The following is a 24,473-nucleotide window of genomic DNA, read 5'->3' as shown; positions in this document are numbered from 1 at the left end:
TGCAGGGACCGCGCTGCACCAGGGCTCCTGCTGCTGTGGGGCGGGGTCAGCCCCTGGTGCTCATCACAGCGCCTTTGGCTTCTTCCGACGTGGGGGGCGGGGAGGGGAGGGGAGGTTGCCAAGCGATTCTGGGGCTGCCGCGGTGGTCAATTGGAGCCGGCGTCGGTCGTGACTGCAGCCATTGTCAGCTGGAGCCGGCGCCGGTGCCCGTAGGGCTGTGAAAGGCGTCTGGAGGCCGTCGAGGGCGGCGGGCGGGACCGGGAAGGAGCAGTAAGGGTAGGAGGGATGGGGTGGGGTGGGTATGATGGCGGGGGTGAAGGATGGGGCGGGCTGGGAGCCTGGGTGAGGGTTGGGGGGTTGGGAAGGAGCGGGGGCCGGCAGCCCCCTGCGGGGATGCAGAGGGAGAAGGATGAGGGCAGGCAGGGGGGTTGTGAGCGGGGCTGTGCACCCTGCAGGTTTTGGGACCCCGGTGCCGCTGGGATGTCAGCGCCGGACGAGCGATGCAGTTTCCTGGAGAGCTTCGTCATGCAACTGCTGCAGCTCCGGGCGGACGGGTGGAGAAAGTTCGAGGGCAGCGAGGAGGCCAGGGCCGTGCTGGATGAGTTCTTCAGGCAGCCGGACGTGCTGCAGCTGGTGCTGGCACCGGGCCCCGCCGGGCAGCTCCGGGCGTCCGGCTGCTTCCCCCCCACCCTCGGGGCCAAGGGCACCTACTTCGTGAAGAGGAAGAAGGAGAACATCACGCGGGAGAACTGCAGGGCAGCGCTGCTGGTGGGGGACATCAGCCCCTCGCCAGTGGAGCAGCTGATCACTGTGGTGGAGGAGGTGGGTGGCCCCGGGATCCCCGCAGCTGGAATGGGGGGGGGCATTAATGGGAAAATCCCTGTGCTCGCCCCGGGGCTCCCCACCAGGACACGGAGTTGGTGCCGGGCGTGAGCAGGGGGTTCTCTTGGGTTTCTGTGTTGTTTAAAAACTGTGATTTCCCCATTCCTGGGAAACGTCGGAGGGGATTTCTGCTGAGCTTCCTCTGAACGTCGCTGCTCAGGGGGCACTGGGAGGCAATGGCTCAGACCCCGGGAGCTGCGGGATTCTTCTTTGTTAGTGCTCCGACCCCCACTCCACGTTCTCATTGCCACAAACCACACGAACCCAAAGCTCTATGCAGGGTAGAGCCAGGATGAGAGGAACCCCTCAGAGCCCACGTGGGGCTGTGCCCACACTGAGCAGCACTCAGAGGGATGGGGTGAACCGCTGTGCCCTCCAACACACATCCCATAACAGGTCGTGTGCTCCCTGCTGCTGAGAGAGGAGCACCTGGCGAGCTGTCCCAGCGTGTTGGCAGAGGACATCACGTGCCGTGCCCGCAGGCTGAGGAACAACATGTTTGTGATGAGTGGTAAGATGGATGGGAAACCACTGCTGCCACTGCCTGAGCACCTGGATGGCCACGGTGGGACCCACACAGTGCTGGAGAGGTGGGTGCTGGGGAGGACTGGGGGCTGCTGTGGGCAGCAGTGGGAGCAGGGATGGTGGCTCCTTCCTGCACATCCCTGACTTTGAGCCTACCCTGTGCTGCCCATGCTGACCTGCACTCCGCTCACATGGAGGAATCTGGCAGCGGGGCCCTGGGGTCAGCAGGGTTTGGGGTGCCTGTGGGGCTCCCCAGCATGTCTGGGGTTCCTGGGGTGATTCAGGGCTGTAACCCAGCTGCCCTCCAGCCTGGTGGAGACGGCGGGCAGTTCCACGCTGCACTCCATCGAGACCATCGTCATCGAGTGGTCCCACCAGATCGGGGAAATCCTGAGCAAGGATTCAGCACAGCCACTGCTGGAGGGGCTGCACCCTCTGCCCAGGGCAGAGTTTGAATTCTGGCGCACCAGGACCTTCCACCTGCAGTGCATCAGTGAGCAGGTATGGCCGTGCCAGGGGTGGCCAGGCTGTGTCCCCTGCCCGAGCCCACCTGTGCTCCCCCCCCCCCCAGCTGCTCTCACCGCGGGTGACGGCCCTGGCTGAGGTCCTGGAGAAGGTGGACAGCTGCTACTGGCCAGCACTGCGTGCCATGTTCCGCAATGTCAACGCAGGTGAGGCTCTGAGTAATGTTCTGACCCCAATATTTGTCCCTGCATGAGGCATCCAGGATGCCCACACCATTTCTCACCTGTGCCAGCCTTGCAGGAGGCCAGCAACATCAGCCTCTACCTGCAGCCACTGCAGGTGCTGCTGGAGGAGATGGAGCAGGCGGAGTACTCCCAGGTGAGTTACAGGCAGAGGAACAGCCATGCTGTGCCTGGCTTCACCCCATAGGTATCTCTGGTGCCCACCCCTGGCACAGCACAGCTGTGTGCCTGCATCTCCGTACTGATGGGGCTCTGCTCCCACAGCTGCAGGCCTACATGGACAGAATGCTGTACAACATCTGCCTCACCTGGGTGCACTCTGAGTACTACCGCACACCGTCCCGCATCATCGTCATCCTGCAGGAGATCTGCAACCTTCTCATTCAGATGGTATGGAGGGTCAGGGGTAGGCAGAGCCCCGTGCCAGGTGTGGTGGGCTGTGGGGAACCATCAGCTGCTCCCAGGGCTCCCCATGCCCACAGCAGCTTTTGTTCATCCCAGACCCGAAACTTCCTGAGCCCCGAGGACGTGATGAAGGGGCTGCAAGGAGAACTCAGCGAGACCTTGGAGAGCGTCAAGCTGAGCATTTCCACCATCGAGAAGCTCTACCAGTCCTACAAGTACTGCTGCTCTGACCTGCTGCCTTCCTTGTTCACGGCACGTGTGGGGATGGTGTGGGTTCACCTGTCCCCACCCCACTGTGCTCACAGCCCCTTCCTTCCCCAGGAGAAGGAGCCACAGCTCTGGGACTTCCCTCGCTCCCTCGTCTTCAGGAGGATGGATGCCTTCCTGCACCGGCTGAAGATGATCGAGGTGGGAACGCAGCTCTGCAGGCACAGAGGTGGGGGCACAGGGATGTGAAATGCAGCGCTGCTTCTGCTCAACAGGAGCTGTATGAGACGGCCATGGAGCTCCTGAAGCTGGAGAAGGCAGAGCTGGGCGGGTTGAGGGGCACCATCCTGGGGCACCAGGTGCTGCAGATCTACGAGGAGGCCTCTGAGCTCACCAAGGATTTTGCTGATTGCAAATACGATCCCTTGGATCCTGAGGATGAGGTGAGTGGGTGCTGGGATGGAAGGTTTGTATTTGAGGAGTGAAAATTGCCTCTTGCCGGAAGGCTGCATGTAAAATCATCACCACGGCCAGCTGTGTGCTGGGACAATGCCGGGCTCTGGGGCTGAGTGAACTCTCCTGGAGCTGCTGGCTCTGAGCCTCCTCTGAGCACCGCCTTGTCATTGGCAGCAACTGAACCAGGATTTTAAAGAGTTCCAGAGCAAGATCCAGGACCTGGACAGGCGGATGGCCACCATCCTGTGCCAGAGATTTTGCGACTGCAACAGCCTGGAGGCGGCCGTGAAGGTGCGTGGTGCCCACGGGTGGGGGCAGAGGGAGGTGGGTGCTGGGTGCTGCTGGCACTCAGAGCCATAGCAGTGCCACGAGCACAGGGTGAGCTCATTCCTCACCCTGCAGCTGGTGCACATGTTCTTCTCGCTGCTGGAACGCCCGCTGCTCCGCACCGCCGTGTCCCCGCACTGCTCGGAGCTGCTGGCAGTGTTCAGTGCTGAGCTGGACAATGTGAAGGGGCTGTTTGATGCACAGACACGTGCTGGTGCTGCCATCTCTGTGCATGCCAACATGCCGCCGGTGGCTGGGCAGCTGCAGTGGGCACTGGAGCTGCAGCAGAGGCTGCAGGGGACGCACCAAGAGCTCTTTGCCATCAACCACCCGTACGTGAGGCTCAGCCCCAGCACCTTGGGGACGTGGGGCAGGATGTGTCCCAGCTATGACAGTTGTCTCTGCTGTGCCTCTGACAGCGTGATGAGCAGCCCTGACGCCATGCTGGTGTCCAGGAAGTATGAAGAAATGATGGAGCTTCTGCAGGGTTACTGCAAGCAGGTGTACACAGCGTGGACCAGCGGGGCTGACGAGGACTGCTTCTTCCACCTGGAGCAGCCCCTGATCCACAGGGACCCACACTCCTCCCTCATCAGTGTGAACTTCAGCAGGAAGGTGATGCTGGCAGTGCTGGCCTGACTCACATACTGCCCAACATTTTGCTTTTTTCTAACAAGCTCTGTCCCCGCTGCGGTCTATTGTTGCAGCTCAGCGCTGTCCTGCGGGAGGTGAAGTACTTGTGCTTCCAGAAGTGGGAGGACATCCCAAGCAGTGCCAAGAGCCTCTTTGCACAGAATGAGACCTTACAGAAGTTTGTGGATGACCTGGACCTCATGACAGGCTGGTACAACAAGGCAAGTGGTTGGTGTTGGTGCTGGTCCGTGCCATGAACGCTGCCCTGCTGAGTGCCAGGCGGGTTCTGGGGAGCTCATAGGGAAGTGGGGGCTCCTATGGATGGGTCCAAGAGCCTGTGGTCCCCCAATACCCCGGTGACCACGAGGCCATCCCTCCCACAGGTGAAGCTGACAGCACTGCCCGTGGAGCTCCCACTGGTGGCAGCAGAACTGGAGGCCATCGACAGCCGCCTGAGCACTGCAGAGCAGACCCTGTGCTGGCACCACGAAGGTATGAGTGACACAGGCAGGGCTCTGCAGACCAGAGCTGTGTACCCTGGGGAGACCTTCCCCCATCTCCGTGCCCCAAATGCCACTCCCCCGCTTCCAGCACTCCCCACTTCCAGCACACCCCTGCCCCGCTCGCCCTAATTCAGATCTACCTGGGCTCTGTCACCTGCATTTTCCTCCCAGGTGTGACGGAATACATTCAGGAGATGAGAGAGATCTTGTATGACTTAAACACCAGAATGCAGAAAGCAAAGCTAAACATGGAAAATGTCAGCCAGCTCATGGAGGTGGGTGCGCTTGCTGCTTGCTGTACCCGCGCTGTCCCTGCTGTGCATGCTGCAGGGATTGATCCTATGGCACTCTATGCTATGCAGGAGTGCTCAGCCTCTCCCCTGTTTGAGAGGAAGGACAACAAGGACACGGCACTGCTGGACCTGGACGAGCGGGCAAGCAGTGTGCCCCGGCGCTACGCGGCCATCCAGGAGGCGAGCAGGAAGATCGAGGCCATGGTGCAGGTGTGCACAGCCCGGGGTGCTGCCAGCAGAACCAGCAGAGCAGAGGGCACCCGTCTGCAAAGCGCTGTGAGCCGGGGAGCTCACTGTGCACTGACTGACAGCTACTCAGTTGGTTCCCTTGGACCTGCAGGAGAACGCAGAGCTGTTTAAGGCCGATCCGTCATCGCAGATGTGGCTGGACTACGTAAAACACATCGACACGATAGTGTTGGATGGGCTCTCCACGCTTGTTCACAAATCCTTGGAGCTGCTGCTCACCAACATGGACCCCAATGTAGGTCCAGGTTTGCTCTGCTGCTCCGTGCCCACATTCACCCCACGCACTGTTCCTCCGTGCGTTCTGGTCAGTGGTGCGGCTGTTCCGTGCCCACCGTGGGGTCCATGGGGACACTCGGGTGCCACTCTCCTCCAGGCACACTTGGCCCCGCTGTTCGAGGTCTGCATGGAGCTGTGTGATGGTATGGTGGGGTTCCGGCCCTCGCTGGATGTGATGGATGAGAACAGCTTCCTGAAGCTGCTACAGGATCTGCTGGCCAACATCTACGACTGCGCAGCATGCATGCCTCGGCTGCTGCAGGGGAAGCTGAGCTACAAGGTGGGTTCCCAGGGGGCTGAACACAGCCCTGTGGCCCCAGATGGTGTCCAGAGCTGTGTCATCCCCGCAGGCTGAGCTGGAGGAGGACGTGGAGCTCAGCAGGATGCAGGAGGAGGTGATATCACTGGCAGCTAATGCCATGGCTGAAGGCTTGGAGCACTGTGCCAGCGTCGAGCAGTATGCAGAGCTGTGGCTGGAGAGCCCTGAGGAGTTCCTGCAGCGTTTCCTCACCTTCCAGAGCACCCCCAGCCATGAAGAGCCCAAGGGATCCTCACTCAGGGGATCTCCATCACTGCAGCTCTTCCAGAATGAGGTATGGGGGTGACGTGGGGGACATGCGGTGCCCAGGAACTGCCAGCTGCAGGCTGGGACTGACTCTGATCAATCCTGCAGATTGATGCGTGCGAGGCACTGTACCAGGAGGTGTCGGGATTTGCCAACACTGTGGTGTTCAAGGGGTGTCTGCAGAGCAACTGCCGCCCCTTCAAGCAGATGCTGCTGGATGCTGCACAAAGCCGGAGCCGGGCACTGCGGCAGCACCTCTCCAACCGCGTCATCAGCAGGTAATGGGGGACAGCACTGCCGGGGGGGGACAGCACCCTGAGCCTCTCTGAACCCCAGCCTGCACCCAGCCTGCAGGAGCTGGAGGCCTTCATCAAGGAAGCCACTGCTGGCTTGAGCAAACCGGTGCAAGAGGGAGACTACGAAGGGCTGGTGGAGGTGATCGGGCGCCTGCTGCAGGTGAAGAACCGGCAGGCGGCCACCGACAGCATGTTTGAGCCCCTGCAGGAGACCATCACTCTGCTCAGCACGTATGGGGAGGAGATGCCCGAGAAGGTGCACCAGCAGCTCCAGGTGAGTGGTTCAGGGTGTTGGGGTGAGGTGTGGGCTCACGGGGCAGGCTGTGATGCGGGGTATGCTGCAGGAACTGCCCGAGCAGTGGGAAGACACCAAGAAGCTCTCGTTCCACGTGAAGCAGAATGTGGCACCTCTGCACGCAAACGAGGTCAACATCATCCGCAGGAAATGCCAGCAGTTCGAGGTGCAGCACTGGGGGGAGCAGGGACAAACTGGTGGCCTTGGAGTACCCTAGTGTCCCCCGAGCACTGACCCTCTGCATCCTGCAGGTCCGGCAGCACGCCTTCAGGGAGAAGTTCCGGGAGAAAGCCCCTTTCTCCTACACTGACCCAGAGCCCTACAGATCCCTCAACAAGGTAGGGAGGAGGGCGATGCTTGGCCGTGCTGCGCTGCTCAGCAGTTCCAGATAGGAGAGCCACAGGACAGCTCTGTTCCCTGGGCAGGACATGCAGGCTCCAGCTGAACCCTTTTCCTTCTCTCCTGCAGCAACACAAGAGCATTGCTGCCATGGAGAGCGACATGGCCGCGCTGTCCAAGTCAGCTAGGCTGTTTGAAGTGGCTGTCCCGGAGTACAGGCAGCTCAAGGCGTGCCGCAAGGAAGCGTGTCTGCTGAAGGAGATCTGGGATATGATCGTGCTGGTATGTGCTGTGCTCTGCGAGAATAGCACTGCCATTCTGCTCCGTGCACTGGGCTGTGTCCTCTGAAAGCGTGCTCCCGACTGCAGGTCAACACGAGCATCAGTGACTGGAAAACCACCAGGTGGAAGGATATCAACGTTGAGCAGATGGATGTGGACTGCAAGAAATATGCTAAAGACATTTGGGGCCTGGATAAGGAGATGAGAAGCTGGGATGTATTCACAGGGCTGGACAGCACCATGAAGAACATGATAACGTCCCTGCGCGTGGTGAACGAGCTGCAGAACCCGGCCATCAGGGAGCGGCACTGGCACGAGCTCATGCAGGCGACCAAGGTGCAGCCCGAGCCAGGGGTGGGGGGGCTGCACCGGGGGGGCTGTGCCCAACAACACTGGTTCTGCCACAGGTGAACTTCACCATGTCCGAGGACACAACCCTGGCAGATCTGCTGCAGCTGAACCTGCATGAGTTTGAGGATGAGGTTCGTGGCATTGTGGACAAAGCTGTGAAGGAGTCGGGGATGGAGAAGGTAATCCCTGCTTGGTTTGTGCCTGCCTTGCTGAGATCCCCTGTGCTCCAACACTGCAGCCCACGGCAGCACGCAGCCGCTGCAGCTCATGGTTGTTTCTCACCCTGAAGGTTCTGAGTGCCCTGGACAGTACCTGGGCTACGATGCAGTTTGAGCATGAGCCCCACGCCAGGACGGGTGTCATGCTCCTCAAGTCTGACGAAGTGCTCATTGAGACGCTGGAGGACAACCAAGTGCAGCTGCAGAACCTGATGACCTCCAAGTACCTCGCCTTCCTCCTCCAGGAGGTGTCGGGCTGGCAGCAGAAGCTGTCGACCGCCGACTCCGTGATCAGCATCTGGTTCGAGGTGCAGAGGACATGGTGTCACCTGGAGAGCATCTTCATCGGCTCCGAGGACATCCGCAGACAGCTGCCAGAGGACTCCAAGCAGTTTGATTCCATCGATGAGGACTTCAAAGTGAGAATCCCTGATCCCCCTTGGGCCCCAGAGCTCACTGCTGCTTCAGGTACATCCAGATCCTTCTTGTCTTGCAGGAACTAATGGCTGATGCAGTAAAAACCCCCAATGTCATTGAAGCTACCAACAAACCCGGTCTCTACAGCAAACTGGAGGCATTGCAGAAGAGGTGGGTTTGGCTCATCCTGATGAAGCATTGTGGAGAAACCCCCACAGTCTGTTCTGAGGCCAAAGGAGGAGTTTGCTTTCCCTAGCAGCCAAAGCATTATCTTAATGATGTTAATTATTTTGCAAATGGTAGAAGTGAATACATTTTTTTTTAGCTATTTTTTTTTCCTCCCCTCTTCCATCCAGGCTGGCAGTCTGTGAGAAGGCTTTGGCCGAGTACCTGGAGACGAAGCGGTTGGCCTTCCCCAGATTCTACTTCGTTTCCTCCGCAGACCTTCTTGACATTCTGTCTAACGGGAACGATCCAGCTGAGGTATGGGCTGAGCAGAGCCCAGAGGCACATCGCCTCTCCCACGTCCCAGTGTATTGCAGTGAAATGGAACAGCATCCCTGACTCACTGAGGCTCAGGGATGCAGCATCCCGAGCTGCAAAACGCCCTCTGACCCCCCCGGGGCTCCTGTCCCCGCTGCCCGCAGGTGTCCCGCCACCTCTCGAAGCTGTTTGACAGTCTTGCTAAGCTGAAGTTCAAGATGAGTCCGGATAAAACGCCTCTGAAGGTGGCTCTGGGGATGTTCAGCAAAGAGGACGAGTTTGTGCCGCTGAATGCAGAGTGCGATCTGTCTGGGCAGGTCAGCGGGGACTGTGGCCAACTGCAGCCCAACCTGCATGCATCAGAACCAAGTGGGGCTGGGAAACGCTTACTGTGCTGCACACACAGGTGGAGGTGTGGCTGAACCGTGTGCTGGACAGCATGCGCTCCACGCTGCGGTGCCTGATCCCCGAGGCCGTGGCCAGCTATGAGGACAAGCCACGGGAGCAGTGGGTGTTCGACTACCCGGCACAGGTGGGGCTGCCGTGGGGCCAGACGGGGCTGAGGGGCTGGCTCCTGAGCCACTGATGGGTGTTTTGTCTGCTGAATCGCTTGCAGGTTGCTCTGACTTGCACCCAGATCTGGTGGACCACAGAAGTCGGCATTGCCCTTGCAAGGCTGGAGGAGGGCTATGAAAATGCAATTAAGGAATATAACAAGAAGCAGGTTTGTTTCCCGCAGGCCCTGTCCTGCAGTCCCTGCTGCTGCCAGTGGGATGAGGCCGTGCAGATGGACAGGAAAGCGAGTTATGATTTTTCTCTTTCTCACTTCTTTCCTTCCTCAGATCGCTCAGCTGAACGCGCTGATTTCACTGCTCATTGGAAACTTGTCTGCGGGGGACAGGATGAAGATCATGACAATCTGCACCATCGACGTGCACGCCAGAGACGTCGTGGCCAAAATGATCCTCACAGAGGTAGAAGTCAACAGATTGCATTCTCACTGCTTTCTCAGCACCTCAGAGCAGGAGTGCTTTCTGAAGTCTTCAAAGTGCATGGGGAGGTCAGAAGGGAAGCAGAGGCACTCGGAGCACTGCAGGGGGATGGAGTCTTTGTAGGGGGAGAGGGGAGCTGGTTCTGGGTTGGAGCAGCCCAAGGAGCAGACCCCCAGTGGTGCGGGTGGGAGCAGGCGGTGATGGCTGCCCCGCAGGTGGACAGCGCGCAGGCGTTCGCGTGGCAGTCACAGCTGCGGCACCGCTGGGACGAGATCCAGAGGCACTGCTATGCCAACATCTGCGACGCGCAGCTGCAGTACTCCTACGAGTACCTGGGCAACACACCACGGCTCGTCATCACCCCGCTGACAGACCGGTAGGGATCGGCTCCACGCGCCCCGCGCTCAGCTCCGTGCCATCACGCTCAGCCTCTCCCCCTGCTGCCCTCCAGGTGCTACATCACCCTGACACAGTCCCTGCATCTCTTCATGGGGGGGGCCCCCGCCGGCCCTGCAGGCACCGGGAAAACGGAGACCACCAAGGACCTGGGCCGGGCGGTGGGCATGATGGTCTACGTCTTCAACTGCTCTGAGCAGATGGATTATAAGGTAGGGGAGTGGGGCTCAGGGAGAGCTCTCGGGTGCGCTGCTGCCCATGCTGCAGTGCCCAAAGCTGTGCCCTGAAATGGGGCTGAGACCTCGGTCTGCACTCCCAGACCCATAAGAGCTATGGGGCCAGGCAGCAGCTGCCAGGAGCTGAGCACAGCTGCGTTGCTGCACAGCGCTTCCCAAAGGAGCAGCTCCCGACAGCGTGCTCTGCAGCTGATGCTCAGGGTGCTCGGTGCCTCTGAAGCCTTTTCCCTTTGCTCTCCAGTCCTGTGGCAACATCTACAAGGGGCTCGCTCAGACCGGGGCCTGGGGCTGCTTCGATGAGTTCAATCGGATCGCGGTGGAGGTGCTGTCGGTGATTGCGGTGCAGGTTGGTGCCTTTCCCTGTCTCTTGGAGATGAATGGTGGCAGGGGGCTGAGAGCAGCCCCACGAGCACTGCAGCGCTGATGCCTCTGCTCCCTGCCCAGGTGAAGTGTGTTCAGGACGCAATTCGTGCCAAAAAGAAAACATTCAATTTTCTCGGAGAGATGATATCGCTGGTGCCGTCGGTCGGGCTGTTCATCACAATGAACCCTGGCTACGCAGGACGGACAGAACTGCCCGAAAACTTAAAGGCTCTGTTCAGGTACCAGCAGGCAGATAGGTCACCATTAACCTGGGAGTGCTCGGCTGCAGGAGGGTGCTCAGAGCACCTGGCTGTGCAGTGGGAGCTGCACGGGGTTACTGCCTGTTTCTAACAGCAGCAGTGCGTGATCTGAATCAAAAACCGGGGTGCAAGACTTGATGGCTCGTGGCTGTGTGTGCACCCTGCTAACCTGCTCTGCTTCCCCAGGCCCTGTGCCATGGTGGTCCCGGACTTTGAGCTCATCTGTGAAATCATGCTTGTTGCAGAAGGCTTTATTGATGCTAAGCTTCTAGCGAGGAAATTCATCACTTTATACAGACTCTGCAAGGAGCTGCTATCCAAACAGGTAATGTCCATGGTTCTTTAAGGGAAAGAGTTAACCTGAATTCCAACCCTGACAGTTTGAGATCCCTCAGCTGGCGATGTGCTGGCTTGCAAAGCCCGGCTCTGTGTCTGGACAAATCTCACTTCAAAACTCACACGGCGTATTTCTGCCTTCTGGAAGAAATCAAGAAGTTCCAAAATACAATAGAATACAGCTGGCCGAGATGAGAGCGTGCAGATGTTACACATCTTAGCAGAAGTGATTTAGAAGCCAACAGAAATGTGCTTCCCAGGAAGCACGGCAGACTGCCCTCCATTCCTGGGTCCCGGGACAGCTCTGTGGGGCATGGCAGGGACAGCTGAGTGTGGGGGGAGGAGAGGATATCCCTCTGTGGTTTTGTTTCAAGGAGCTCTCTCATCAAAATGATGTTTGTTACCCACTTGGCAGGACCACTACGACTGGGGTCTGCGGGCTATCAAGTCTGTGCTGGTGGTAGCAGGCTCCTTGAAGAGAGGGGATCCCAGCCGTGCTGAGGACCAGGTCCTCATGAGAGCCTTAAGGGACTTCAACATCCCAAAGATCATGACGGATGACCTGCCTGTGTTCATGGGGCTGATCAGGGACCTATTCCCTGCTCTGGATGTCCCCAGGAAGAGGGATTTGACCTTTGAGAAGGTGACACAGCGTGCTGGGGGTGAGGGCCAAGGGGAGGCTAAGGGGGGTGGGGGGATCAGCACCTCCTCTCCCCCAGGTCATCACACAGTCAGTGCTGGAGCTGAAGCTGCAGGCGGAGGAGAGCTTTGTGCTGAAGGTGGTGCAGCTGGAGGAGCTGCTGCAGGTGCGGCACTCCGTCTTCGTCATCGGTAACGCCGGCTGTGGCAAGTCCCAGGTAGTGGCCGAGCACACCTAGGGGGGGGTGGGAGCCAGAAGGCTGTGGGACCCACAGGAGCTGCCCCCACCACTGCAGCAGTGCCATCCCACAGGTGCTGAAGTCGCTCAACAAGACATACCACAACATGAAGCGGAAGCCGGTCACTGTGGACCTCGACCCGAAGGCTGTGACCTGCGATGAGCTCTTTGGGATTATCCATCCAGCTACACGAGAGTGGAAGGATGGTGAGAGGCCAAAGCTCCATGAAAGGAGCTTACACTGGGTGGGACCGCACTCATCCAAGCCCTCGGTGAGGGGCTGACGCACAGGGAAATGCCACTGTGAGATGCATCCTTGATAACATTCTGCCCATGGTGTGGTGACAGCGATGGGAAGACCTTGCCCTGGGGCTTTTTGCTGGGTTGATGGGGAGAGGAGGGAGCACGGGTGTGTGCAGGGGAAGCACCAACCCAGCACATGCCTCAACAAACCTGCCCTGAGTGAGAAGAGATGGGCAGGAAAAGCTCACACGTCTTTATATGGACAGGCCTGTTTTCTTCAACTATGCGTGACCTGGCCAACATCACACATAAGGGGCCCAAGTGGATCATCCTCGATGGCGATATTGACCCCATGTGGATTGAGTCCCTGAACACAGTCATGGATGACAATAAGGTCGGTGCCATCACACCCAAGGAGCTAGGCTTGTGAACTGAGGGTGGTAAACCTCTCTGTTTCAGCCTGCTCCCTGAAATCACAGCTGCCCCCTCACGACAGACTGCCTCCCCCAGGTTCTCACCTTGGCCAGCAATGAGCGCATCCCCCTCAACCCCACCATGAGGCTGCTCTTCGAGATCAGCCATCTGCGCACCGCCACGCCGGCCACCGTGTCCAGGGCAGGGATTCTCTACATCAACCCCACAGACCTGGGCTGGAACCCGTGAGCACAGGGATGGGGATGGGGATGGGGATGGGGATGGGGATGGGGGTGGGGATGGGGATGAGCTGGGCAGCCCCTGCAGCCCCGCTCACCTGCAGCCCTCCTCATCCATCCCTCTACAGTGTGGTGACCAGCTGGATCGAGAAGAGAGCTGTGCCGTCCGAGAAGTCCAATCTGTTGATCCTGTTTGACAAGTACATGCCCGTGTGCCTGGAGAAGCTCAAGACTGGGTTCAAGAAGATCACCCCCATCCCTGAGATCACGATGATACAGATGATCCTGTACCTGCTGGAGTGCCTCCTGACGCCGCAAACCGTGCCGCCGGACTCTCCCCGTGAGCTCTATGAGCTCTACTTTGTGTTTGCCTGCACCTGGGCCTTCGGTGGGGCCATGTTCCAGGACCAGGTTGGGCTGCAGCACTACAGGAGCATCGAACAACTGTGTTGGCCATGTTCTGAGGTTTTCTCTTTTGCTTCCCTCCAGCTCATGGATTACCGTGTGGAGTTCAGCAACTGGTGGGTGAACGAGTTCAAAGCCATCAAGTTTCCTGCTCAGGGGACAATTTTTGACTATTACATCGATCCGGAGACGAAGAAATTCATGCCCTGGACTGATAAAGTGCCAACATTCAAGCTCGACCCCGAAGTTCCTTTGCAGGTATTTCCCACCAGCTGTCTGCTTCGCCGTGCTGTGTTAGTTTGTTAGTTAGCTGTTTTTCCCCTTGCCTGAACATGAAAAGTGCTTTAATACACCATTTGCATGCATCTTTTGAAATGCTGCAGTGAGGGAGGGTTGCATCAAAGACATGATGGAACAGGAAGCACCGGGGCTGGGCTGAGCCACGCGTTGGCTGGACGAGACGTGGTGCAAGTCTCAGGAGTGGTGTTGTGTTGCTTTGATAACGTGAGCCTGATGGCTCCAATTATTGGTCAGAAAGCCCTTAGGGTAGCTGAGTACTGAGACCTTTTGCTGTAGAGAGGGCCAGGATTGGTGCAGTGAGGCGGTGCCTTCGCTCAGAGCAGCAGTAGTGCCAGAAGTGCCGGGTGGGTGTGGGCACACTGCACTGTGGCACATCCCAACCGTGTGCCTTCTCCAGGCCTCCATGGTGCACACCACCGAGACTGTCCGCATCCGCTACTTCATGGACCTGCTGATGGAGAAGCAGCGGCCGCTGATGCTGGTGGGGAATGCAGGGACGGGGAAGACCGTGCTGATGTGGGACAAGCTCAAAGCACTCAGCACGGAGGAGTACATGGTGCAGTCCGTGCCTTTTAACTTCTACACCACCTCTGCCATGCTCCAAGGTAAGGGCTGGACACGGTGGTCCCTTCGGGGGCTCAGTTGTGCTTCCCCATGGCCCATGCTCTCCTTGCTTTTCAGCCATCCTGGAGAAGCCTCTGGAGAAGAAGTCGGGCAGGACCTATGGCCCACTGGGCACTAAGAGGCTTGTTTACTTCATTGATGACTTGAACATGCCCGAGGTGGACAAGTATGGCACTGTGGCTCCGCACACACTCATCAGGCAGCACATGGACCATGGGCACTGGTAGGTGGCTGCTGCTGGCACACACAACACTCAGTGATGCTCAGATGTGGGCACAGGGCAGTGCTGTGGGGCTGGGGGAACCCACCTGAAGAAAACATCACTGTGCTGCTCTCTGTGTAGGTACGACAGGAACAAACTGACCCTGAAGGACATCCACAACTGCCAGTACGTGGCCTGCATGAACCCAACTGCGGGGTCCTTCACCATTGACCCCAGGCTGCAGGTACACAGGGCTCACAGTGCTGCTCTCCTGGGGTGGGGGCTGTGTCCCAACTTGGGACCAGAGCGCAGATGGAGCGGGGGAGCTCCGCAGTGCTGTCTAGCTCCATCGGCCCCGCAGGGCACTGCTGCCCCTGAGTCTGTGCTTCTCGCTGCAGCGACACTTCTGCGTCTTCGCCATGAGCTTCCCCGGCAAGGACGCACTGCTGACCATCTACAGTGCCATCCTGACTCAGCACCTGGCCCTGCAGAATGTGCCGCTGTCTGTGCAGAACCTGCAGGCAGAGCTGGTGGCGGCCGCGCTGGGTGAGTTCCTATACCGGCTGTGGGGAGGGCAGTGCCAGGAGTGGGGAGGGCAGTGCCAGGTGAGGCTCAGCAGCCCACAGCCCCGGGACTCTGATGCCTGCTCACCCCATGTCCTGCCCACAGCCCTGCACCAGCGTGTCACCACCACCTTCCTGCCCACTGCCATCAAGTTCCACTACCTCTTCAACCTCCGGGACCTCTCCAATGTATTCCAGGTAGCAGGTTGCTCCTGTTAAAGTGCACTGATTCCTTCCTTTATTGCACACACTGGCAGGATGCTGTGTCCCTCTCACAGTGCCCAAAGCTGCTCTTTAAGTCAGCTCTGAGGAGCAGCAGCAAATGGACCCTGTGAGCTGAGGGTCCCCGTGTTTGCAGGGACTGCTGTTCTCCACCGCCGAGTGCCTGCAGAGCCCCACGGACCTGGTGCGGCTGTGGCTGCACGAAGCTGAGCGGGTCTACGGGGACAAGCTCATTGATGACAAGGATCAGAAAAGCTTTGAGAAAATGCTAACCGACACCTGCAAGAAATTCTTTGCTGTAAGCTGTGCTGGGAAAGGAGGGCATGACACAGCCAGGGGGGTCACAGTGATGCTGAGCATAGCCCTGCCAGGAGCGGTGCACCGGGACAGGGTTCCTCCCACGTGCCCACCACTCCCACTCCTCTTCCAGGACCTCGGCGATGAGTCAGTGCTCGCCAAGCCCAACATCTACTGCCACTTTGCCCAGGGCATCAGGGAGCCCAGGTACCTGCCGGTGCCAAGCTGGCCATCGCTCAGCAAGCTGCTGGTGGAGGCCTTGGACAGCTACAATGAGGTCAATGTGGCGATGAACCTGGTGAGCTCCCGCCGCAGCACGGCCGTGGCACTGTGTGATTTGGGGCATTCACTGCTTTTGGCACCATGATTCGGGATGTTAATCCCTGTCTCACCTTTTCCATAGGTGCTCTTTGAGGACGCAGTGTCTCACATTTGCAGAATCAATCGGATCCTGGAGTCCCCCCAAGGCAACGCGCTGCTGGTGGGGGTGGGGGGCAGTGGGAAGCAGAGCCTTTCCCGGCTCGCCGCTTACATCAGCTCTCTAGAAGTGTTTCAGATGACACTGAGGAAGGGATACGGCATCCCAGACCTGAAGGTGAGAGTGGGTCCCCCTGGCATCCCCCCAGCCCCAGAGCAGTTCAGCAGTGCACTGATGCTCCTCGCTTCCCCAGCTGGACCTCGCCTCACAGTACATCAAGGCAGCCGTGAAGAACATCCCCACCGTGTTCCTGATGACGGACTCCCAGGTGGCAGAGGAATCATTCTTGGTCCTGATCAATGACTTCTTGGCATCTGGGGAGGTGCCAGGGCTTTTCCAGGATGAAGAACTGGAAAACATTATCAGTGCCATGAAGCCACAAGTGAAGTTCCTGGGATTGGAGGACACAAGGGATAACTGCTGGAAATTATTTATAGAGAAAGTCAGGCGTCAGTTGAAGGTGGGTGCACACCCAGGAGCAGTGTTTGTGAGGGCTTCTGATGTCTTGAATTCAAAGTCTGTTTGCAAACACGATGCAGACTGCTGCGGTTTCATTATGCTGTAATGAGTGTGAATGAAGGTGTGTTCAAAGCATCCCCAGCACTGCATGCCCTGAGGCCCAGAGACGCAGCTGCAGACACCCACGGGTTTCCCTTTTGAGCAGAGGGCTGTGTGCAAGCAGCCCCATGGCCGTGGCCAAAGGGAGCAGGGGTTGGGATGCCCCCACCAAGCAGAGCTGCCAACCATCTGTGGGCATAAGAATGGGACTTCAGTGGGTGGGAGGAGATGTCAGCCACCCCTCTCACCAGTGCCACCCATTCCAGGTGATCCTGTGCTTCTCCCCTGTGGGCTCCACTCTGCGTGTGCGGGCAAGGAGGTTCCCCGCCATTGTCAACTGCACGGCCATCGACTGGTTCCACGAGTGGCCAGAGGATGCCCTGGTGTCCGTCAGCAGCAGGTTCCTGGAGGAGACGGGGGACATAGAGGTGAGTGCTGCTGGGTGCACAGCTGGTGCTTGGCTTCACCCCTCACAGCATTACGGAGCTCACTGTGCTGCTCTGCTACAGCCTGAGGTCAAGGGCTCCATCAGCCAGTTCATGTCCTACGTCCACATAAGCGTGAAGGAGATGTCCCAGACGTACCTGGCCATAGAGCGACGCTACAACTACACCACACCAAAGACCTTCCTGGAGCAGATCAAGCTCTACCAAACCCTGCTCTCTAAGAAAAGGAGTGAGCTTACAGCCAAGATCGAGAGGCTGGAGAATGGCTTGGCAAAGCTGCAGAGCACGGCCTCACAGGTGGGCATGGTCCACCTCCTTCCTGAAGAGGGATGGTGGGCACAGGAGCAGGGCTTAGCCCCAAGCAGAGCTCTCAGTTTGGGCAATGGGCCTCCTGGGCTCTCTGGTCCCATCAGGGTTTGACGCTGCCCAACCTCTCCCATTCCCCCCGTGCAGGTGGATGACCTGAAAGCCACACTGGCAGTCCAGGAGGAAGAGCTGAAGCAGAAGAACGAGGACGCAGATAAACTGATCCACGTGGTGGGCACTGAAACAGAGAAGGTCAGCAAGGAGAAAGCCATTGCTGACGAGGAGGAGCTGAAAGTCCAGGCCATCAACAAGGTACGCGGCCCTGGGCAGCACCCGTGGGCGGCACTGACTGCTCCATACCCAGCACTGGTGCATCCTCTCATCCCACCGTGCCCCCTCACCTCCCCAGAACGTGGCTGAGAAGCAGCGAGCCTGCGAGACCGACCTGGCCAAGGCTGAGCCCGCGCTCGTCGCTGCACAGGAAGCCCTCAACACGCTCAACAAGGTGCGAGAGCACAGCGCTGCGGCTGCAGGCCCCCGGGTACCCTGTGCCCAGCACTGATCAGCGCCCCGTGCTCCTTCCCCAGAACAACCTGACGGAGCTGAAGTCCTTCGGGTCCCCACCCCAAGCGGTGGTGAACGTCACGGCGGCCGTGATGATCCTGACGGCGCCGCACGGCAAGATCCCGAAGGACAGGAGCTGGAAGGCGGCCAAGATCATGATGGGGAAAGTGGACGCTTTCCTCGACGCCTTGAAGAAGTTTGACAAGGAGCACATCCCCGAGGCGTGCCTCAAGGAGTTCCAGTTGAGTGCGGGGCTCCTTCCCCCATGATACGGTGCCACCCATGGGTCCCAGGCACTGGCTGCCGAGCACCGAGCACGGTGCCCATGAGCAGGAGGTGCAGGGCCGTGTCCCCCCCGCAGGCGCTACCAGTCGGACCCCACTTTTGACCCAGAGTTCATCATGTCCAAGTCGACAGCTGCAGCGGGGCTGTGCTCCTGGTGCCTGAACATCGTCCGCTTCTACAATGTGTACTGCGAGGTGGAGCCCAAGCGGCGTGCGCTGGAGGAGGCCAACGCGGAGCTGGCGGAGGCACAAGACAAACTGAGCCGCATTAAGAAGAAAATTGCTGTAAGTGTGTGCTCCCCCCAGGTCTGGCAGCTGCAGGACTGTGGCTGTGTGCCTTGGCTGGTGTCCCCCAGTGGTGGATTGATGAGAAGCCAGTGGTGAATGAGATGGTTATCACCTGTGCAGCCCCAGCCTGGCTGCAGCTGTGTGTCCTCAGTCAGTGCCGAGCTCTCTCCTGCACCCAGCTCGCTGCCCATGGGCTGAGCTGGCAGCAGGCACGTTGTCTTTTGAAGGTCCTGAACACCAATCTGGCAACTCTGACCGCACGGTTTGAGAAAGCGACGTCCGAAAAAATCAAATGCCAGCAGGAGGCTGATGCAACCAACAGAATCATCACGTTAGCCAACAGGTACCACGCAGACGGGCTCTGCACTGCCTCCCCCCACGCTGGGTCCCCGCAGAACCAGGGCCCTCGCTCCCCTTGGCTAAAGATCCCCACTCATGAGTGGGGCCAGAAGCTGCGGAGGGGTGGTGCTGAGGGCCACGTTAGGGGTGATCCTGGCCGTGCCCCCACGCTGTGCTCAATGCCTGCAGGCTGATCGGGGGACTGGCGTCCGAAAACATGCGCTGGGCTGAGTCAGTGGAGGCATTCAGGGAGCAGGAAAAGACGCTGTGCGGGGATGTGCTGCTCATCACTGCCTTCGTGTCCTACGTTGGCTACTTCACCAAGAAGTACCGGGCCGAGCTGATGGAGAACCACTGGATCCCCTACCTGCAGGGGCTGAAGGTGTGCGGCTTTGGGTCCCCCAGCTCTGTCCCAACGCCAAGGGCTTGGTGCTGCTCTGGGCTGAGCCCCCGATGTCCCCCCTCATTCAGGTGCCCATTCCCACCACGCCGGGGCTGGACCCCCTCAGCCTCCTCACCGACGCTGCTGACGTGGCCACGTGGAGCAACCAGGGGCTGCCCAGCGACCGCACCTCCACTGAGAACGCCACCATCCTCTGCAACACGCAGCGGTGGCCGCTGGTGGTGGACGCCCAGCTGCAGGGCATCAAGTGGATCAGGAACAAATATGGGGAGCAGCTGAAGGCCATCCGGCTGGGCCAGAGGAGGTGGGACGGGGTGGGATGGGGGTACCCGGGCTGTTGTTTGCCTGAGCTCCCTACGAGCCCCCTCCTGTCTATCCACAGTTACCTGGACACCATTGAGCAGGCAGTTTCTGAAGGACACACGCTGCTGATTGAGGATATCGGCGAGACGGTGGAGCCAGTGCTGGACCACTTGCTGGGCAGGAACACCATCAAGAAGGGCAGGTGTGCTCACAGACCCACTGCTGCCCTTCAATGCCTCTTTGCACAGCAGCAGCTGGGGCCTGGCCCGTCCCCTTTCACACAAGAGCTTTGGCCATATCCTACAGATTTAACTTTTCCCATGGCATTTCCAGTGGGGGGGTGGGGGGGGTGATGGGTGCTTTTTTTGAGGTTTGAGAAGTGTGCTCTCCAGTGCACCTGCAGGATAAAGCCAGATAAATGGGGAGGTTTGCTCCTAGCAGATGCAGGCGTGTGCTCAGCCATGGGGCTTGTGCTGAGCCCCTGACCCCTCCGAGCCACTTCCCTATCCCCATCGGGCTTCTCGCTGGCACAAGTTACTGCCAAATGCACAGAAATGAATGTAATTACCCGAACAGATACATAAAGATAGGAGATAAAGAAGTGGAGTACCACCCACAGTTCCGCCTGATCCTGCACACCAAGTACTTCAACCCGCACTACAAGCCCGAGATGCAGGCACAGTGCACAATGATCAACTTCCTGGTGACACGTGAGGGGTTGGAGGACCAGCTGCTGGCTGCTGTGGTAGCCAAGGAGCGCCCCGACCTGGAGACGCTGAAGGTGTGAGCCCATGAGATCTGCTGGCACGGCGGGGGCTGCTCTGCGTGGTGTGAGCCCCCAGTGATGGCAGCAGCGATGGCTCATGCCGTGCATGCCTTGTTGCAGGCCAATCTCACAAAAAGCCAGAACGAGTTCAAGATCCACCTGAAGGAGCTGGAGGACTCCCTGCTCGCACGGCTCTCCGCTGCCTCGGGGAACTTCTTGGGGGACACAGCACTGGTGGAGAACCTGGAGACGACGAAGCGCACGGCCATGGAGATCGAGGAGAAGGTAACCAGGCAGCGCGGGCACCGGGCACTGCTGCGGGGCACGGCCGTAACGCTGTGCTCATGTCCATCAAGGTGAAGGAATCCAAAGTCACAGAGGTGGAAATAAACGTGGCCAGGGAGAACTACCGGCCAGCGGCAGAACGAGCATCCCTGCTGTACTTCATCCTCAGCGACCTCAACAAAATCAACCCCATCTACCAGTTCTCCCTCAAGGTGAGCGTCAGGCGAGGCGGCGGTCGGGTCCTGTGGAGCAGGGTCTGGGTGTTTCATCATTAACACCTCTAACAAAGTGCTCGGAAGCACAGCACTGAGCCCAGCCCTGCTCTGGTAGGCATTCAACGTGGTCTTTGAGAAAGCCATCCAACGAACAGCTCCGGCTGAGGACGTGGGGCAGCGGGTGATCAACCTGACAGACGAGATCACCTACTCGGTCTTCATGTACACTGCCCGTGGCCTCTTTGAGAAGGACAAACTCATTTTCCTGGCCCAGGTTGCCTTCCAGGTAATGCAGGCAAATGTGTTTGGCTTCTGATGGTACTGGATGTGAATTTGTTATTTTAGGCACGTTCTCCTACTCCCTTGCTGCCGATGGAGAGTAGGGGCTGCAAGTAGGGGGCTCCTGTGCAGTAGCAACCAGCCTGTGCTCTCGGCTCACCAGGTGCTGTCCATCAAGAAAGAAGTGAATCCAGCAGAGCTGGACTTCCTCTTGCGCTTCCCTTTCAAGACCGGTGTCACGTCCCCCGTTGACTTCCTGCAGCCCCAGGGCTGGGGTGGCATCAAGGTGGGTCCTGGCTCATGGTGCGGTCCCAAGTGTGGCACAGCAGTGGGCTGGGGTCGAGCTGCAGCAGCTGGGGAGGGATCACAGAACCAGGAGCACTGTGTTAACCACACACACACACCCGGAGATGGGAGGGCAGCACCCAGCAAGGACCTATGACTGCAGGTCCTCTCAGAGATGGACGAGTTCAAGAACCTGGACAGTGACATCGAGGGCTCTGCCAAGCGATGGAAGAAGTTCGTTGAGTCCGAAGCGCCCGAGAAGGAGGTGTTCCCCCAGGACTGGAAGAACAAAACGGCACTGCAGAAGCTGTGCATGCTGCGCTGCATGCGGCCCGACAGGATGACCTACGCCGTCAGGTGCCCACACCCCTCCAACAGCCGCCTGCAGCCTGTGCCTGCCCCCGGCTCATGGCGGGGTGCTGCTTTCCTGCAGGAACTTTGTGGAAGAGAAGATGGGCAGCAAGTTTGTGGAGGGCAGGAGTGTGGAGTTCTCCAAGTCGTACGAGGAGAGCAGCCCCTCCACGCCCGTGTTTTTCATTCTCTCGCCTGGAGTTGATCCTCTGAAGGACGTGGAAGCACTGGGTAAGTCGGGTCCCAGCTGCACTGCATCACAAAGGCAGTGGGTCGTTCCTCCTTAAAGTGCTGCATGGCAGGAGCTGCTCTGTGCTCCCATCAGCACGAACACAGAGAGCCAACTCCTCCCCTTCCAGGCAAGAAGCTGAACTTCACCATCAACAACGGGAAGATCCACAACATCTCACTGGGGCAGGGCCAGGAGGTGGTGGCGGAGCAGGCACTGGAGGTGGCAGCAGCACAGGGGCACTGGGTCATCCTGCAGGTGGGCACAGCCCCAGATAGCACAGCCCTCACCCCACGGCGGCAGCACTGCCATGTGCAGAGGTCCAGAGGGAAACCGAATTTCAGAGCACACAGCACATGCAGGGTTTGTGTTGCAGAACATCCACCTGGTGGCCCGCTGGCTGGGCACGCTGGAGAAGCACGTGGAGCAGCACAGCACAGGCAGCCACCCTGACTACCGTGTGTTCATGAGTGCCGAGCCAGCACCCAGCCCCGAGGCACACATCATCCCCCAGGGGCTGCTGGAAAACGCCATCAAGATCACCAACGAGCCGCCCACCGGCATGCATGCCAACCTGCACAGAGCCCTCGACCTCTTCTCACAGGTACCTGTGCTGCTCTGTCCCAGTGAGCAGCCTCACGTAGAGGAGTCACAGCACACTTAGATCCTGATTTGTTCATTAAGACTGTAAGTGCAATAGTTAACCAGCCAGAAAGCTTTTTAAAGATGGAATTATACGTGGGTTTGCTTTTTTATATTAAGCATACGCTCCTCCATTCTCCTTTACCATCAGCCACGATCAGAGGGGATGGCAGCCTCTGTTCTCCCCTCACCTTCTGTTCCCCTGCAGGACACGCTGGAGATGTGCAGCAAAGAGATGGAGTTCAAGTGCGTCCTGTTTGCACTCTGCTACTTCCACGCCGTGGTGGCGGAGCGGCGCAAGTTTGGTGCTCAGGGCTGGAACCGCTCCTACCCCTTCAACAACGGCGACCTGACCATCTCCGTTAACGTCCTCTACAATTACCTGGAGGCCAACCCCAAGGTAAGGAGCTCCAGCACGGCCGTAGCGCACAGCAGAGCAGCCCTGCAGGGACTGCAGCCTGCTGACAGCAGCATCTCGGGGTAGGTGCCATGGGACGACCTCCGGTACCTCTTTGGTGAAATCATGTACGGAGGGCACATCACAGACGATTGGGACCGGCGGCTGTGCCGCACCTACCTGAGCGAGTACATCGATGTAGAGATGCTGGATGGGGAGCTGCACCTGGCCCCGGGCTTCCTGATCCCACCCAACCTCGACTACAAGGTAGGAAGAGCTCTCTGAGCACAGGAGGCGATACTTAGCATTACAGTCTGCTGGGGAAAACCGCTGTTCTGGATTAGCACACGTTTTTTGGAGTTCCCTCACGCAACCCAAGCTGAAGCACAGCACAAACAAAAGCTGTGCATTTTCCATCCAGTGGAAAGATGCAGCATCACTGGAAAAAACAGTTCCTGTGGTGGTAAGGAAAAGATTTAGGCAAGACAAGTGGAAATCACTGTAAGTACAGTGAGGATGAATTTTTCAAGGTTGAAGCTAAATTTGCACTGATGTGTATATAATTGCTCATCCTCTGCCCAGGGCTACCACAAGTACATCAACGACAACTTGCCACCAGAGAGCCCCTACCTGTACGGCCTCCATCCCAACGCCGAGATCGGCTTCCTCACCGTCACCTCAGAGAGGCTTTTTCGGACCGTTTTAGAAATGCAGCCCAAGGAATCAGATGCTGGAGGTGGCTCAGGTACCTCCCGTGAGGAAAAGGCAAGTGAAGCTGCTGCTGCTTGAGTGGGGGTGGCTGGAGGGGGGGCAGGGCTGAGCAGGGGACGCAGCTCGGGGTCACAGCCAGCACAGCAGCAGGCTGGGGAAGAGCACACACCTCTACTGGAGTGTGTTTGCACTGGGGCCTCACACCCAGTGCCAGTACCAAGCAGGAAGGGGAGCTTGTTACTGGACAGCAGCAGGAGCTTCAACCCCTACAGCTGCTGAGGAAGCAGAGCTCAGAGCCACAGCAGAGACCATGGTGTCCTGTAAGCTCCTTTCCCCCTCCCCTGGTCCCGCATCAGTCCCAGAGCAGGCAGGCTGAGCACCATCAGCTGCACTCCTCCAATGACACTGAGAAACCCAAAGGGGAGAAATGCTCCCCAATCCATTTGTCTTTGCTCAGTGCACACACTGAGGTCACCAAAGGCAGCAGTGTTCAGAGCCAGGTAGAGAGGAGCATGGCACAACACAGGTTACATGCTGTCCTCTGTAGATACGGCACGCCTAGTTATTTCCACACATAAATAAAAGCTTTCCTCCTGCCTCCTTGCCCTTTATACTTGAATTTCAGTCTCAGCTTCCTGGCTATTAACAACCAGGAGCAGATAGTAAA

The 24,473-nt window shown here is 58.6% G+C and overlaps 1 protein-coding gene across 2 annotated transcripts in view; it reads left to right on the top strand.

Moving 5' to 3' along the window:
* The first annotated feature begins 480 nt into the window (after window positions 1-480).
* The window catches only part of DNAH17 (dynein axonemal heavy chain 17), a 26,399-nt gene continuing 2,406 nt past the window's right edge, over window positions 481-24,473 (top strand). The window contains exons 1-76 of one of the 2 annotated variants that reach the window (XM_065735300.1): window positions 481-822; window positions 1,279-1,472; window positions 1,716-1,908; window positions 1,979-2,078; window positions 2,165-2,250; window positions 2,379-2,504; window positions 2,616-2,771; window positions 2,841-2,927; window positions 3,002-3,169; window positions 3,357-3,473; window positions 3,585-3,841; window positions 3,929-4,124; window positions 4,217-4,363; window positions 4,526-4,634; window positions 4,817-4,920; window positions 5,008-5,148; window positions 5,279-5,422; window positions 5,561-5,743; window positions 5,814-6,056; window positions 6,137-6,306; window positions 6,376-6,598; window positions 6,669-6,785; window positions 6,871-6,957; window positions 7,088-7,240; window positions 7,327-7,575; window positions 7,647-7,769; window positions 7,880-8,227; window positions 8,305-8,396; window positions 8,582-8,708; window positions 8,873-9,025; window positions 9,115-9,240; window positions 9,325-9,432; window positions 9,551-9,682; window positions 9,916-10,076; window positions 10,152-10,308; window positions 10,574-10,678; window positions 10,777-10,934; window positions 11,142-11,280; window positions 11,707-11,934; window positions 12,011-12,148; window positions 12,243-12,375; window positions 12,678-12,805; window positions 12,922-13,070; window positions 13,193-13,475; window positions 13,554-13,727; window positions 14,167-14,374; window positions 14,451-14,616; window positions 14,737-14,839; window positions 14,994-15,141; window positions 15,265-15,356; window positions 15,517-15,678; window positions 15,811-15,975; window positions 16,081-16,272; window positions 16,349-16,615; window positions 16,980-17,141; window positions 17,223-17,456; window positions 17,613-17,777; window positions 17,875-17,970; window positions 18,053-18,270; window positions 18,391-18,598; window positions 18,829-18,944; window positions 19,130-19,322; window positions 19,412-19,647; window positions 19,726-19,848; window positions 20,223-20,427; window positions 20,533-20,697; window positions 20,769-20,909; window positions 21,028-21,198; window positions 21,355-21,477; window positions 21,640-21,833; window positions 21,910-22,058; window positions 22,187-22,314; window positions 22,433-22,660; window positions 22,907-23,098; window positions 23,183-23,362; window positions 23,678-23,860. In XM_065735300.1, the coding sequence (XP_065591372.1) occupies window positions 481-822; window positions 1,279-1,472; window positions 1,716-1,908; window positions 1,979-2,078; window positions 2,165-2,250; window positions 2,379-2,504; window positions 2,616-2,771; window positions 2,841-2,927; window positions 3,002-3,169; window positions 3,357-3,473; window positions 3,585-3,841; window positions 3,929-4,124; window positions 4,217-4,363; window positions 4,526-4,634; window positions 4,817-4,920; window positions 5,008-5,148; window positions 5,279-5,422; window positions 5,561-5,743; window positions 5,814-6,056; window positions 6,137-6,306; window positions 6,376-6,598; window positions 6,669-6,785; window positions 6,871-6,957; window positions 7,088-7,240; window positions 7,327-7,575; window positions 7,647-7,769; window positions 7,880-8,227; window positions 8,305-8,396; window positions 8,582-8,708; window positions 8,873-9,025; window positions 9,115-9,240; window positions 9,325-9,432; window positions 9,551-9,682; window positions 9,916-10,076; window positions 10,152-10,308; window positions 10,574-10,678; window positions 10,777-10,934; window positions 11,142-11,280; window positions 11,707-11,934; window positions 12,011-12,148; window positions 12,243-12,375; window positions 12,678-12,805; window positions 12,922-13,070; window positions 13,193-13,475; window positions 13,554-13,727; window positions 14,167-14,374; window positions 14,451-14,616; window positions 14,737-14,839; window positions 14,994-15,141; window positions 15,265-15,356; window positions 15,517-15,678; window positions 15,811-15,975; window positions 16,081-16,272; window positions 16,349-16,615; window positions 16,980-17,141; window positions 17,223-17,456; window positions 17,613-17,777; window positions 17,875-17,970; window positions 18,053-18,270; window positions 18,391-18,598; window positions 18,829-18,944; window positions 19,130-19,322; window positions 19,412-19,647; window positions 19,726-19,848; window positions 20,223-20,427; window positions 20,533-20,697; window positions 20,769-20,909; window positions 21,028-21,198; window positions 21,355-21,477; window positions 21,640-21,833; window positions 21,910-22,058; window positions 22,187-22,314; window positions 22,433-22,660; window positions 22,907-23,098; window positions 23,183-23,362; window positions 23,678-23,860 (12,567 nt within the window). Of the gene's footprint in view, window positions 823-1,278; window positions 1,473-1,715; window positions 1,909-1,978; window positions 2,079-2,164; window positions 2,251-2,378; window positions 2,505-2,615; window positions 2,778-2,840; window positions 2,928-3,001; window positions 3,170-3,356; window positions 3,474-3,584; window positions 3,842-3,928; window positions 4,125-4,216; window positions 4,364-4,525; window positions 4,635-4,816; window positions 4,921-5,007; window positions 5,149-5,278; window positions 5,423-5,560; window positions 5,744-5,813; window positions 6,057-6,136; window positions 6,307-6,375; window positions 6,599-6,668; window positions 6,786-6,870; window positions 6,958-7,087; window positions 7,241-7,326; window positions 7,576-7,646; window positions 7,770-7,879; window positions 8,228-8,304; window positions 8,397-8,581; window positions 8,709-8,872; window positions 9,026-9,114; window positions 9,241-9,324; window positions 9,433-9,550; window positions 9,683-9,915; window positions 10,077-10,151; window positions 10,309-10,573; window positions 10,679-10,776; window positions 10,935-11,141; window positions 11,281-11,706; window positions 11,935-12,010; window positions 12,149-12,242; window positions 12,376-12,677; window positions 12,806-12,921; window positions 13,071-13,192; window positions 13,476-13,553; window positions 13,728-14,166; window positions 14,375-14,450; window positions 14,617-14,736; window positions 14,840-14,993; window positions 15,142-15,264; window positions 15,357-15,516; window positions 15,679-15,810; window positions 15,976-16,080; window positions 16,273-16,348; window positions 16,616-16,979; window positions 17,142-17,222; window positions 17,457-17,612; window positions 17,778-17,874; window positions 17,971-18,052; window positions 18,271-18,390; window positions 18,599-18,828; window positions 18,945-19,129; window positions 19,323-19,411; window positions 19,648-19,725; window positions 19,849-20,222; window positions 20,428-20,532; window positions 20,698-20,768; window positions 20,910-21,027; window positions 21,199-21,354; window positions 21,478-21,639; window positions 21,834-21,909; window positions 22,059-22,186; window positions 22,315-22,432; window positions 22,661-22,906; window positions 23,099-23,182; window positions 23,363-23,677; window positions 23,861-24,473 lie in introns of both variants that reach the window. The other variant, XM_065735302.1, reaches the window with a different exon arrangement.

Source organism: Cyrtonyx montezumae, unplaced genomic scaffold (assembly GCF_038088225.1).
Source record: "Cyrtonyx montezumae isolate F1298 unplaced genomic scaffold, pur_monq_1.0 scaffold_19, whole genome shotgun sequence".
NCBI lineage: Eukaryota > Metazoa > Chordata > Aves > Galliformes > Odontophoridae > Cyrtonyx > Cyrtonyx montezumae.
This window is presented reverse-complemented; position numbering and strand designations above follow the sequence as displayed.